This window comes from Kogia breviceps, chromosome 3, assembly GCF_026419965.1.
Source record: "Kogia breviceps isolate mKogBre1 chromosome 3, mKogBre1 haplotype 1, whole genome shotgun sequence".
Lineage (NCBI taxonomy): Eukaryota > Metazoa > Chordata > Mammalia > Artiodactyla > Physeteridae > Kogia > Kogia breviceps.
This window is the reverse complement of record NC_081312.1, coordinates 112,919,207-112,932,808: the sequence shown is the minus strand read 5'-3', so window position 1 is coordinate 112,932,808 and position 13,602 is coordinate 112,919,207. Positions and strand designations below refer to the sequence as shown.

The following is a 13,602-nucleotide window of genomic DNA, read 5'->3' as shown; positions in this document are numbered from 1 at the left end:
TTTCCTTTTCAGATTGTTCATTGTTAGTTACAGAAATGCAACTGATTTGTGTATATTGGTTTTGCACCCTGCTAATTTGCTGAATTATTTTATTAGTTCTAATTTTTGTGTGTAGGATTTCATGATTTTCTACATGGCTCATGCTATCTGTAAACATAGATAATTTTACTTCTTCCTTTCCTAATTGGATGCCTTTTATTTCTTTTTCTTGATTAATTGTTCTGCCTAGGACTTCCAGTACTATGTCGGACAGAAGTAGTGAAAGTAAGCATCCTTGTCTTGTTCCTGATCTTAGAGGAGAAGTTTTCAATCTGTCACCATTGAGTATTACATTCACTATGGGTTTTTCATATATGGCTTTTATGATGTTGAGGTAGCTTCCTTCTATTCCTAGTTTGTTGAGTGTTTTTTTATCATGAAAGACAGATGAATTTTATCAAATGCTTTTTCTTCATCAATTGAGACGATTATGTGATTTTTTTCTTCCTTCTGTTAATGTGGTGTATTACACTGCTTGATTTTTGTATGTTGAACCATCCTTGCATTCTAGAAATAAATCCCAGTTTGTCATGGTGTACAATATGATTCTGGTTTGCTAGTATTTTGTTGAGAATTTTTGTAATAATGTTCAAAAGGGAAATTGTTTTCTTATTCATAAGGAACTACAGTTTTCTTTTCTTGTAGTGTCTTTATCTGGCTTTGGTATGAGGGCAATGCTAGCTTCATAGAAAAGAGTTAGAAAGCATTTTCTCCTCTTCAGTTTTTTGGAAGAGTTTGAGGAGGATTGATTAATTAGTTCTCCTTTAAATATACAGTATAATTCACCAGTTAAGCTGTCAGGTTCAGGGCTTTCCTTTGTCAGGAGATTTCTGATTACTGATTCAATCTCCTTACTAGTTATAGGTCTATTCAGATTTTCTAGATCTTTGTGATTAAGTCTTAGTAAGCTCTGTGTTTCTATAGGTATTTGTCCAGTTCATCTAGGTTATCTGATCTGTGCGCATACAATGGTTCATAGCATTCTTTTCTTTTTTTGAATTTTTGAATTTTATTTATTTACTTTTATACAGCAGGTCCTTATTAGTCATCATTTTTATACACATCAGAGTATACATGTCAATCCCAATTGCCCAATTCACATAGTATTTTATAATCCTTTTTGCTTCTATAGAATTGGTAGTCATACCCCCACTTTCATTTCTGATTTTAGTAATTCAAGTTTTTTTTAATCAATCAGTCTAGCTAAAGATTTATCAATTTTGTTAATTTTTTTGAAGAATCAATTCTTGGTTTTGTTGATTTTCTCTATTGTTTTTCTGTTCTTTATTTATTTCTGCTCTAATCTTCATTATTTCCTTCCTTCTGCTAGTTTTGAGTTCAGTTTGCTCTTCTAGCTCTTTAAGGTGTGAAGTTAGGTTATTGATTTGAGATCCTTCTTTTAATGTAAGCATTTTACAGCTATACATTTCCTTCTGAGCACTGCTTTCACTGTGTTCCATAAGTTTCAGTATGTTGTGTTTTCATTTTAATTCACCTTTATTCATTTTCTCATTTCCCCTGTGATTTCCCCCTTGACCCACTGGTTGTTTAAGAGTGTGTTGTTTAATTTCCACATATTTGTGAATTCTCCAGTTTTCCTTCTGTTACTGATTTCTAACTTAATCCCATTGTGGTTGGAGAAGATACTTTGTATGATATCTTTTAAATCTGATGAAACTTAATCTGTGAGCTAATACACAGTATATCCTGGAGCATGCCCCATGTGCATTTGAAAAAAAAGTAATATCCTGCTGTTACTGGGTAGTGTTCTGTATATCTTGTTAGATCTAGTTGGCTTATTGTGTTGCTCAAGTCCTCTATATCCTTACTTATCTTCTGTCTAGTTTTCTTATCCACTACTGAGAGTTGGGGGGCGGTGGGGGGTGAAGTCTCTAATTGTTATTATAGAAAACTGCATATTTCTCACTACAATTCTACAAATTTTTGCTTCATATATTTTAATGATTTGTTATTAGGTGCATAAATACTTGTAACTGTTATATCTTCTTCCTGTATTGAAACTTTTATTAATATATAGTATCCTTCTTTGTCTCTTGTAACATTTTTTTGACCAAAGTCTATCTTGTATCATATTAGTATAACCACTCATGATCTCTTATGGTTACTATCTGCATGGAGTATCTTTTTCCATTCTTTTACTTTCAATTTATTTGTGTCTTTTGATATAAAATGAGCCTCTTGTACACATTGGAGCTTTTTTAATATTCATTCTGCCAATTTGCCTTTTGACTAGAGAGTTTAATCCATACATTTAAGATAATTACTGACAAGGAGGGACTTACCTGTGCATTTTGCTATTTGTTTTCTACATGTTTTACAGCTTTTTTTTGGTCCCTCATTTCCTACATTATTTTTTCTGCATGCAAAATTTTTTATAGTGAAACTTTTTAATTCCCTTCTCATTTCCTTTTATGTATATTTTATAGCTGTTTTCTTTGTGGTTACTATGAGCATTATATTTAACATCTTAACGTTATAGCACTCTGATTTTATACCAGCTTAAATTCAATAGCATACAAAAACTCCACAGCAAGATGACTTTTAAAAAGGAAATAAATGTGGAATTATAAATCAAGATAAGAACCACCGGGTTTCCCTGGTGGCACAGTGGTTGAAAGTCCACCTGCTGATGCAGGGGACATGGGTTCGTGCTCCGGTCTGGGAAGATCCCACATGTCTCAGAGCAGCTAGGCCCATGAGCCATGGCCACTGAGCCTGTGTGTCCGGAGCCTGTGCTCCGCAACGGGAGAGGCCACAACAGTGAGAGAGGCCCACATACCACAAAAAAAAAAAAAAAAAAGATAAGAACCACCAAGTAAAAACCAGACTACTATGAGAAAGAAAACAGGTGGCCTTCTCAGAGGAGTCAGCAAGAAGGGCCCCTCTAAGGGGACATTTACACAGAGACCTAAAAGACAGAGGAACTAGCCATGTATGAAGCAGGGTGAAGAACATTCCTCACAAAGAGTTACCACAAGTCAGAGAGGAGCTGGGGCCCCTGAGAAATGGTGGCCCACATGGCAGGAGTCTGTGCTAACGTGGAGAAGGGAATGAAGCCCAGGAGAAGCAGGCGGACCCCAGACACACGGCCTGGGAGGGCAGAAGGGGAAGGATTTCCATATCCACCATGATGAAAGCCACAGAGAGTCTCAGAACTGCCTAGTGACAAGGTCCTAATCCTGTTGGAAGAATATCTTGCTGGCCATTCTGCAGCAAGGATTCAAGGGGGGAGAAAATGGAAGTGAGGAGCCCAGTAAGAACTCCTAAAGTTGTTGAGGTAAAAAATAATAGCGGTCAGTCCAGGGTGGAGATGGAGAGAAAAGACAGATTTGAGATATGCTCATCACCTTGACAAGGTGATACAGGGGTTCCTCAGCCCAGGCCTGAGTCCTCACCCTGCTAAGTCCTCACTTGGTCTGCACCCTGCATTCCCCACAAGCCTCTCTTTCCTTCACTGTAAAATGAGAATGATGAAATCCACCATGTAGGAGGAGGAGGTGACATGAAATCAAGAAGCTTCCATCTGGACTGGTCAGTGCATCACAAACACACTTCCTTCCTTCCTCTCAAACATGGGCTATTGGGCTACTGATTGACATAGATCTAATACACCACAACTATAAGATGCTATGAAAACTGTGAGCACTTGGCACCAAATTCTCCCAGCTATGGATGTGCTACGACACACGTAGGTCCTGCAAGCCCCCTGGCCTGCCTTGGGGACAGGGACTTGTCTGTGCTTAGCTCTTGGGGTCAGAGTGGCACATAAGAGTTGAGTCGGTCCCCTGCCCACAGAGACCCAAGTAGCAGGGCAGGGAGGGGTGGGTGCCTGGACACTGGCACCAGATTATGCTGGAGAGAAACTGGTTGGAATGAAGGTGGCAACCACTCCAGCAGATTTCCTTCCAAATCCAGAGGAGCTAAGGAGACAGAGATGTTTCAGTCTTACACAGCCACAGAAAACACTGTCCAACAGGAAAGAGAGGGGTTGGCTGGCCTCACCTTCCTGCTGGCTGCACCCGGGGGCCCTGTCTAACGACAGGGCTCCTTGGCCCAGCCACAATCCTTTCCCATCCTCCTGGCTTAAAGATGATCTTACTAACAGAAATCTCTTTTCTGAAGCAGCCACAGGCAGGATAGAATTCTTCAGATTTTCTACACTAGAGTTTGAGAAATTGAAGGATGGTGGTGATGGTGGAGGGTGGTCTTGTTTAAAGTAAGGTGCATTGTCTGAATGCAACTTGTTTTTAAATATGCTGAAGAGCAACCCACAGCTAGAGCAACAGAAACAGGTTGACAGTGGTGAGAGTCTGTGAGTGGATCGGATACTCTGCTTTCATTTGCTTTCTGGTCTCATCAGACTGACCAAGAAACTCCAAGGGCAGATGACTGAAGGGCTAAGTGTCAGTGTACAAATGCCACATGCCCTTCACCAAAGTGCCACTGCTCTTATTAGGTAGGCCTTGTTAAGAAACATGTAAATCCCAAATTAATGTGATTGGCCCCAGATTTGCCCTCAGCAGCGGGATCTGGAGCCTCCAACAGCATAGTACCAGCAGCTGAAGAGGACTGAAGAGGGTCAAATTAAAGTCAAGCATCACCACCACTCAGCCCCTGTAGTTCAGTCCTTACAGCCCATGGCTCATGGGGAGAACAATGTTCCCACATACAACCCCTCTCCCAGCCTGTGATAAAATAGCTTCCCTTGTCCAGATGATAAAATTATGAAAGCAAACGTCAAACTAGGAGCTTTGCCTTATTACTACTTTAGCTGTTGTTAATGAATGTTTATTCCTTGGACTTGTGCCCTGGACAAAAAAAATAAATGAGATAAAATTACCTACAGGTGAAAGAGTCTGGTGACAAGCCAGGCCCCAGCAGCCCACCTCCTGGGCTTCTTCTGGGCAACTGCATCACTGCAACCCATCATTAATCAGCCACCAGGGAGACCTGGGCTTGTGCAAATGTGGAACTGAGAAATATTTCTCAGAAATCAGGGACAAGAACCATTAAAAGTTAACAGAAGCAATTCCACTTCTGGGTCCATACCCAAAAGAAGTGAAAGCAGGGACTGAGACAGAGTGTACACCATGGTCACAGCAGCATCGTGCACAGAGCCTTAGGAGGAGGCAACCCAAATGTTCATCCATGGATGAAGAGAAAAAATGTAGTCTGTCCACACAATGGAATATTATGCAGCCAAAAGGAAGGAGATTCTGACACCTGCTAAAACATGGACCAACCTGGAGGACATGATGCTGAGTGAAATAAACCAGTCACAAAAGAACAAATACTGTGTGACTCCACTTATATAAAGTCCCTAGAGTTGTCAAATTCATAGAGACAGAAAGTAGAAGGGTGGTTGTCAGGTGCTGGGTGAGGGGAGAATGGGCTGTTAGTGTTTAATGTGTACAGAGTTTCAGTTTTGCAAAACAAAAAGAATTCTGAGGATGCATGGTGATGATGGCTGTACAACAATGTGAATGTATCTAATGTCACAGAACTGTAGACTTAAAAGTAGGTGAGAGAGAAAATTTTATGGTATGTATTTTTTAACCACAAGTTTTAAAAATCTGAAGAAAGAAAGAGACAGGAAGGAAGGAAAGAAGGGAGAGGAAGGAAGGAAGGGAGAGAGGGAGGGGGGAAAGAAGGAGGGAGGGAGGAAGGAAAGAAGTTAATGGAACTCCCAGAGTTGATGACTTTGAAAGGGAGGGTGACCAGGTGCCTCATGTTGTGCCACGTCTTGAAAACAGATAAGTCCTGGATCAGTCCCGCAGGGGGTCCACATCTCCGTTTGCTTTGCAGAATAGCCCATCCTATGAGGAGGTCTGTGGGTCCAAACAGTAACTCACCTTAAAGACTCTAATCTCCACACACCACCAAAGCAGCCTCAGCTTTAGAGCACGGCCTGTCTGAGGGCGTGTGGACCAGACAGATGGAATTTCCTGCAAATTGATACGTGTCCCGAAAGCAAGCACTGGCAAGTCACCCTGACAGAGGTCAAGGTTCCAGAGTCTTGGATTCACAGGGGCCAGGACTGCCATGAGGCTCGCCACCCCCATTAGCCCAGGGTGGGGTTCACGACCATACATTTCCCTGTGGCCAGTTATAGACAGGCTTGGCCTGATGGTCACAGCCCCACCAGTGACTTCCTGTGTGACCTCGGCGACGTCTCTTGCCTCCCTGCTCTTGGGCTGCCTTCAGCCATCTCTCACCCCCGGCAGCACAGCCCAGGGCCTGGCCTTCTCTTCTCACTCTCTTCCCATGAGCCTTACGTGCCTTTGCAGCCAGGCACAAGGCCCTCGGGGTGGCTAAGCCCCTGCCTTGCTGCTCTTCATGCAGGGGGAGCCAGCTCAGAGAGGTTCTGACACTGCCAGCCAGCTCTGTGCTCAAAGCAGGAGTCCTGGTCCAGGCCAGTCTGGGCCTAAACCCCACACTTGTAACCCCTGACCCCTTTCCCTCTCCAAAGTCCTCCTTGACCCTGATTCCACCTAGCGAGGCTCTTTTCTCTTCTCTCCCTCAGCCAAGATCTTCTGCGATGTTGTTTCTACTTCTTCACTTCCTGGTCTCATTTCAGTTTGCCCCTACCCAGCTGCCACCCCCAACAACCCCTAAAGCTATCCCTTCGGGGACCTGGCTGCAGCATCTGGCATTGTTAACCACTCCCTTCCTGCAGCTCTCACCTCTTTCCTTAGGGACAACCTCTGCCCAGTCTGTCTGCCCTTCTGCCAGCTCCCCATCATCTGCTTGGCCCCCTGGGACTGGCACTCCACTGGGCCATCTGTGGGCAGTTTCTCTTCTCCCCGATGTGCTCCACCTGGACATGGATGACCACGCCAACAGCTGCAGCTCCCAGCTGTGCGCCGATCAGCCCCAGTCCCTACTTCCAGCCAGGCCCTCCATCCTGAGCTCCCATGGGGAACTCGAAGCCAGCTTGTCCAGACTAGAACTCCTCGCTGTGTCCTCAAATGCTCTGTTCCTTCTTTTCCCATCCAGTGGCCCACCATCCACCCAGCCACCCAGGTGATAGCCCAGGTGTGCCCTGGATTTCTCTCGCCTCCTCCTCCTGCCTCTCCAAGCCAGGCACCAAGTCCTGTGGGTCTTTCCTCCCAGCACATCCTTCTCTCTGCATGAATGCCTCCTCCATCCCCACTCCTGCCCCTTAGTTCAGACACTCTCTCCTCACACACTCCATTCCCAGTGCTCCTTCTTGCCTTTCTCACTCCAATCCACCCAAGTGCAACTGCTGGGGTTGCTCTTCCAAACCTCACTCCAGACACATTTCTCCCCTCCCCGTCGGCAGCCCCACTCCTAGGGATGCCTTACCCCTCCTCCACATCCTGACCCTATGCACGTCCCCACCTTAACGCTGCTCCACTCCCTGCTGCAGCCACATCACACCACCTGCCCTCCCCCGGATGCAGCTCCTGTGGCATCCCCTGCATGACCTGCCACCGCTCCCCCATCTGGCAAACACAGTTGAAGGGTCAGCTCTTTCATGAAGCCTCCATGCTGTGGGGTGATCACTCCCCAGCCCTCCACCCAACCCCCAGTGCTCCCTGCAGAGATGTCTACTGAAACACAGACACTCCATCCATCTGTGACACCACTGCCTCCTGAGGGAAGGACCAGGACTTTTTGCATCTGTCCCTCCAGCAACTAACACAATGCCAGGAGGTCTTCAAAAATGCTTGTTAGGAGAATGGATAGATGGGTGGAATTGTGATGCACACAAACATCCTTCTGTGCAAATAACCACCTGCATCTAAAATCTGATGCATGAGGTCCCTCCCCAACCTACCCACCAAGTGAAGGTTTCCCTCACTCCTCATTCAACAAATCAGATGTAGACATAGGTTGCTTCCTTGGTTCCCTCAACTAGATAACCTCTCTTCCTTGCGCACAACAAGCCCTGTTTTACATTAAAGTCTGATCTTGATTCCTCCTATGAGACTGTTGGCTCCTTAGAGCAGGGACTGACTTAGCGTTGAATCCCCTTGGAGGGGCATTTACCCATAGACAGGGTCTTTGGAGGCCTCTGGTGAGGAGTGCGGGCAGACTCCCGTCACTGAGCAGACTCAGGCGCTGACCCCACACCAGCCCAGGCTGGCGAGTCAGGCCTCTCCCTGGGGGCACCTCCCAGCCCCCTGTGCTCCATGTTGCCCAGGGTTCACAAGGCTGTGTATGTCCCCATCCCCCCCCCCCACCTCCAGGAGAAGATGGCCAGCACCCACATGCAGAGCACTCGTCCAAGAGGAAGCAAAACCCCTGGTCAGGTGCTGGTCCCGGACTCACCATGTTCATGACAGTGAGGATAAACCTCTGGGCGGCCTCGGCCCCGTGGTACTGCACCATGTCAGCATCGGCCACCACCAGCGTCTCCACTGTGTGCTCGGTGGTCAGCCGGATGGCATTCCTCCGCTCCCGCCAGTCTCGTGATGGCCAGCCCCTCCTCAGCTTCTTCTTTTCTAGAAAACAATAGAGACATTTGTGCAGCCCTTTAGTGTATTGGTTTCCTGTCCACGCAGTGAACAGGCCTTCCATCAAGCCTCCCCAAGAGAATGGTCAGTCCTCCCCGGCCAGTAGCCAGGCCCAGCGTCCATCGCCCTCTGCTGCCGCGGCCTGCATGCCTGGGGGCCAGATGTCACGAGGGTCACGCCCATCCACTGTGGCAGCGACGGGGCAGATAGGGCCAAAGATTACAGAATAGAAAACCTGTCCCTGCAGGGAATGGGGAGAACAGCACAGTCTGTGGAGGAAAAGGAAGCCTGGGCCCAGTGGGGAGGGTTAATGATACAGACCCCCAGGCTTTCTGAAAGCACCATGACCCACTGCTGGGCCAATGAGCAGGGGCCTAGAAGAGGGCAGTCTAGAGACTGCGCCGAGAGTCACGAATAAGGAGCTACAAACTTTAGCAGGCACAAGAGCAGTATTTCAAAAAAAGAGCATCATTAAAAAAGAAAAAACAAAACAAATCACAGGACACATACATCCAGGCCAAGATTACAGTTTGTTCTTTCCTCACCACAGGGGAGGTATTAGTAAACAGTAAGTAATCCTCCACTGACTCCTCAGATCAACTGATTTCCTAGAAGATCTTACTTGCTAAACATCTATGGTTACTATTTTGAGCCCACGTCAGGATGTCTGGATGCTCAAAGCTGCCATGTGAGGACTGACATACAGATTTGTGTGTGCAAACACCTCTGACTAACATCAAAGGTTGATATGAATAACGTGCACTTTCAGAATCCGAATGTGAATAGAAAGGCAGCTCCTTAATTTGATAGCTATTTTTTCCATCTTTATACCAGCTCACACAGAAGCCAGCTCTGCTACAACTTCCATGCAGTAAACCCAACCCACATATGTACAAACTGCCCTCATACAGTGACCCAATCATTCCAGAACCAAAGATGCATGCTATAAGAAAAAACTGAAATATGGGTCATAATGTACAAACAGAATAGTCCGTGCAGTGAGCCAAACTGATAAACAATCTACAAATACAACCACAGAGAAAGCCAACAATGGTAAAACAGCAGGCAGCCATGAAAAGTACAAATGTGAAGATTATTTAGTTATGTAAAGAGAAGCAGATATAAATCTACATATATGTCTTGTCAACCTGCAGGGTGGTTCCCTCCTCCCCAAAGCCAGGCCCATCTCCCATGGAGACTTCCAGGCCTCAGGAATCAAATTCGGGAAGGCAGGGTCTATTCTAAGATAAAAGGTAAAAGGTGTCAGATGGTACTGCCTTTGAACATGGCCAAAATGAAAGAGGCCCCTCTTTGAGGATCTCTCTCTGGACCTACACCCACATTCACCAACAGGTCCTCTCTGAACATGAGGAAGGTGGACCATGGGTGATCTCCAAATCCTGGGCTCAGCATGCCTGCCAGGCGCTCACTGCCTGGATCAGGCCAACCTGTCCAGCTTGGAATTTGTGATGAGCCATGTCACCCTCATTTTAAAGCAGCAGAAGTAAAGGGCCACCCAAGCAGGAGCTTTGCTATAACGAGGTCACCCACATTTTCCCAGGTGACCACAAGCCAAACTGTGCCTCAGCTCCTCCCAAAGTTGGGATTTATTTGCCCATCTCTCAGCATCCCAAATCATGAACTTCTCTGCAGCTCTTCCCCACACTGGCTGCTTGTTTTCACACCATGTCTATATTTTCTGGTTCCTGTATGAAAAGAGCTGCCTTTTTAGCAGGGTCTAAAGGGTGCACTACTGACATTTCTCTGGGAGATGGCAAGCTTAAACACGCAAGAGGCGAGTTCTGAGAAAGGTAGCCCAGCACTCCCCACCAGAGGAGCAGATCACCCCCTGGACATTTCACACATCAGAATGATGCACTGGGCATCACCCTTTCAAGTAGGAACAAACAAGACCTGCCCCTCCCTCCCTAATGGATCTTGGGGAGCTAATAAACAGGGTTATCATAAAGGGTAAAATGCTGCACGTTAACATATGCCCAGAACACTCAGTCATAGGTAAAACACAACGGTCAGGTGCTCTGTGGTTTTTAAAGGGTTTGCACTACAACTACCTCTTCTGTCCCTTTCACTGCCCCCAGCCCCAGGCCCAGCACATGTTGCGAAGTAAACACTCACTGAATGAATGCATGCTTGAGCGAGTGAATGAATGAATACATGGATGAATGAGAGAGTGAAATCCCTATTTCCCAAATAACAAAGCTGAAGTCAAGCACTGGGCAGGGGTAAACTTGACCCTAGAACTCAGGATTCACCCAGCAGCTCTGACTCTCCCGCTTGCATTGGCTTTGGGTGCGAACATGCTCCTCACTGTCGTCTGAACTTAAAACATGGGGATGGGAAAGGCCACAGAAAACTCAGCAGGAAAGGATGCTGTATACCGACTTGGCTGCTGCAGGATCTGGCCAGGAGGAGCAGCCTTCAGTGACTGTTCCTTCCGCTCAGATGGCCTCCACTCACACCAGGCCCTTGAGCAACAGCAGCAACTACACAGCCAGCTCCCGGGCCATGTGTGCTCTTACCTGAGCCCCCTCATCAAGAACTGCTAACTGGGGCTGTCACGCCACAACCACGCTAGGCCGGCTGGTGACCCCCACATACCCCAGGGCTCTGTCCTGTCCCAAGCACAAGAGGAGAGGCCCCAAGCCTCGATTCAGACCCCCACTGTTAGGTGGGTTTCAGGAGATCAAAATTTTTCAGATTTCAAAAGGCAATGCGGTGCCCAGGCCACATACTCAATACTCCCTCCAGCGAAGTCTAAGGCAACAAGCCCTCATCAAAGGCACCACTCTTTCTGTAGTGAAACAATAAAGATGCTCAACAGTCTGTCCAAAAGCCTGGACTGGGTAATAGCAGGTAAGAGACCGATGACCTGCATTCCCTATCCCTGCAGGTGGGAACAGGGATGGAGGGGGAGGGAAGCTCACCCTCCTCTTCTCTCCCTGCTCCCAGCAACACCTCCACCAGCAAAGCTCTACAGCCATCACTTCTGATGGTTCTTCCTTTCCTACAGGGAGAACAGAACCATAATCTATTTTTACCTTTAATTCCATGAACTGCATAAATATACCCTAATAAACAGTTTCATCAATACAAATATTCACAGATTATAAGCATATTGAAAAGCAAGAAGAAAAACACCAATTTCATAATAACATGGGTGCTGGATTTAGACCTCACAGGAGAAGTCAAAGTTCAGGCCAGGCAGGCGTGCAGCCACCTGGGGGCCCTCCAAGCTCACCCTGTCATTAGCTGTCTCCCTCCACTGTGGGAACAAGGGAGGTGGCCCTCACCCCACTGATGAGGACAGATCACAACCTGCAAGGCCCCAGGCCCTCTTCTGTTGTCACAGACACTGGGGATCATTCCCAAGTCCAGCCCAGCAGTTCCTTTTGCCAGCACATTGCTGGGGCTTGGTGCTGACTTGGTAGATTTTCAGTCTCTGGCTTCATATTATTTTTCTTACATTTATTTTCCTTTTATCTCAACTACCCATTAAAAAAGAAAATTGTGTGTGTTTATGCAAGTTACCCTGAATCTTGTTTGGAACAAGATGCGGGAGAGAAAAAGACAAGGAAGAAAACAAGGGCATTCTAAATGTTGTACTTTTAGCATATTCAAATTATATATTACTTATTCTAAGAGTTTGGAGACTGATAAAATGCTGAGCAAATACATAATTTCCTGTAGTTGTTAGTTTTGCTCCTGGTAAAGTAAAAAATAAGCTCAGTTATGAATTGCCAAGCTCTATATAGTATAGATACTTCTTTAGTTTAACAACAATAGAGTATTTAGGTATTCACTAGGGAAAACCAACGCATAAATCACAAAATATTTGGTGTGAGAGTTCAAACGGTGGAAGCCAGCCCTGAAATAACTCTACGTCCCGCTGCACAAGGAGGATCCTTGCATGTCTGATTCTATAATGTCATCACCAGAGAAGACCTCAGGTTACTCTTTGTGCCAAAGGAGCACTGCTAGCTGCAGAAGCAAATTAGAGGGAAAGCAGACATGGTGGAGGAAATGGAGACAGCTGCCCAAGGGCACTGGGCTCTTCAGGCTGAGAAGACAAAGACGAGTCTCCACCACTAGGAACTAGGTAGCAGGTGTCAAACATGCTTAGAGAGTCAACAGGGAGATGCAGACTTAACCTGAACTTGTCATTCAAGCCAGAAAAATAAACATTTCCAACACACAGCACTCAAGGTCCAGATCGAGAATGTCCCCACCCGGGCACACTAGCACGGTGGACAACCAGGACCCTCGACATCGGGGAAGAGTCCAGAATCACGTATTCTTTTAGCTGTGTTAACCATGGGTTTTCTCCAGCTCTCTAGTGGGCAGGACAAAGGAAATCCCATCGGAAGTCTCAAGTGATCCCTCAGTCCCTTCTATAACACTAAAGGATGGAAAATTAAAAACACTCATCAAAGGGAATTCCAAAGGAATTCCAGTGCATGTTCCAAGTCGGCAGCCTCAAGTGATCCCTCAGTCCGCAGGGGAGGGGGCAGTGAGAGCACCCAGAAGGACCAAGGGCCCAGCAGCCAACATAACAGGAGGACAAGAGTGGGGCAGCAGAACCAAGAAAGGGGGATGACAGGTGGTCTGAGTTAGAAAGAAGAGGTGAGAGCACAGATGGTGACACTGGCTTCCAGAAAAAGAGGAGTGCTGCTCGGCAGGCAGGGTCCCCTTGTTCACTCGGTGGCACAGCCCACCCAAGGCTCAAGGGTCTACAGCTCCCCTGCCTGAACTGGCTGGGCTGCCATGCAGGACACGTGGATGGGACTTTCTTTTTTCTGTACCTATCACATCAAAAACTAATTCAAAACTAGAAAACAGAAGTAGCCATGAAAACAGTAAAACCTCTCAGACCAGACTAAGCAGGAGACTGGAGTTCTGGGGTCCAGGCAGCTTGCCCAAGTGACCCCCCCGCCGGCCATGGCCCACTGCAGGCGGAGGACCTGGACATTCAACTCTGCGGTGCTTGGAGCGCCCACTGAATCCCCTGCTCCCCAGCAATCCTGCAAACTCCAAACTCCCATCC

At 46.7% G+C, this 13,602-nt stretch overlaps 1 protein-coding gene across 6 annotated transcripts in view; it reads right to left on the bottom strand.

Annotated features, from left to right (window-relative positions):
* Window positions 1–13,602, bottom strand: part of ADAMTS17 (ADAM metallopeptidase with thrombospondin type 1 motif 17) — a 364,535-nt gene that overhangs the window by 277,230 nt on the left and 73,703 nt on the right. For all 6 annotated transcript variants that reach the window (XM_059058512.2, XM_059058515.2, XM_059058514.2 and 3 more), the window contains one exon: window positions 8,356–8,528. In XM_059058512.2, coding sequence (XP_058914495.1) covers window positions 8,356–8,528 — 173 coding nt within the window. The remainder of the gene's footprint in view (window positions 1–8,355; window positions 8,529–13,602) is intronic.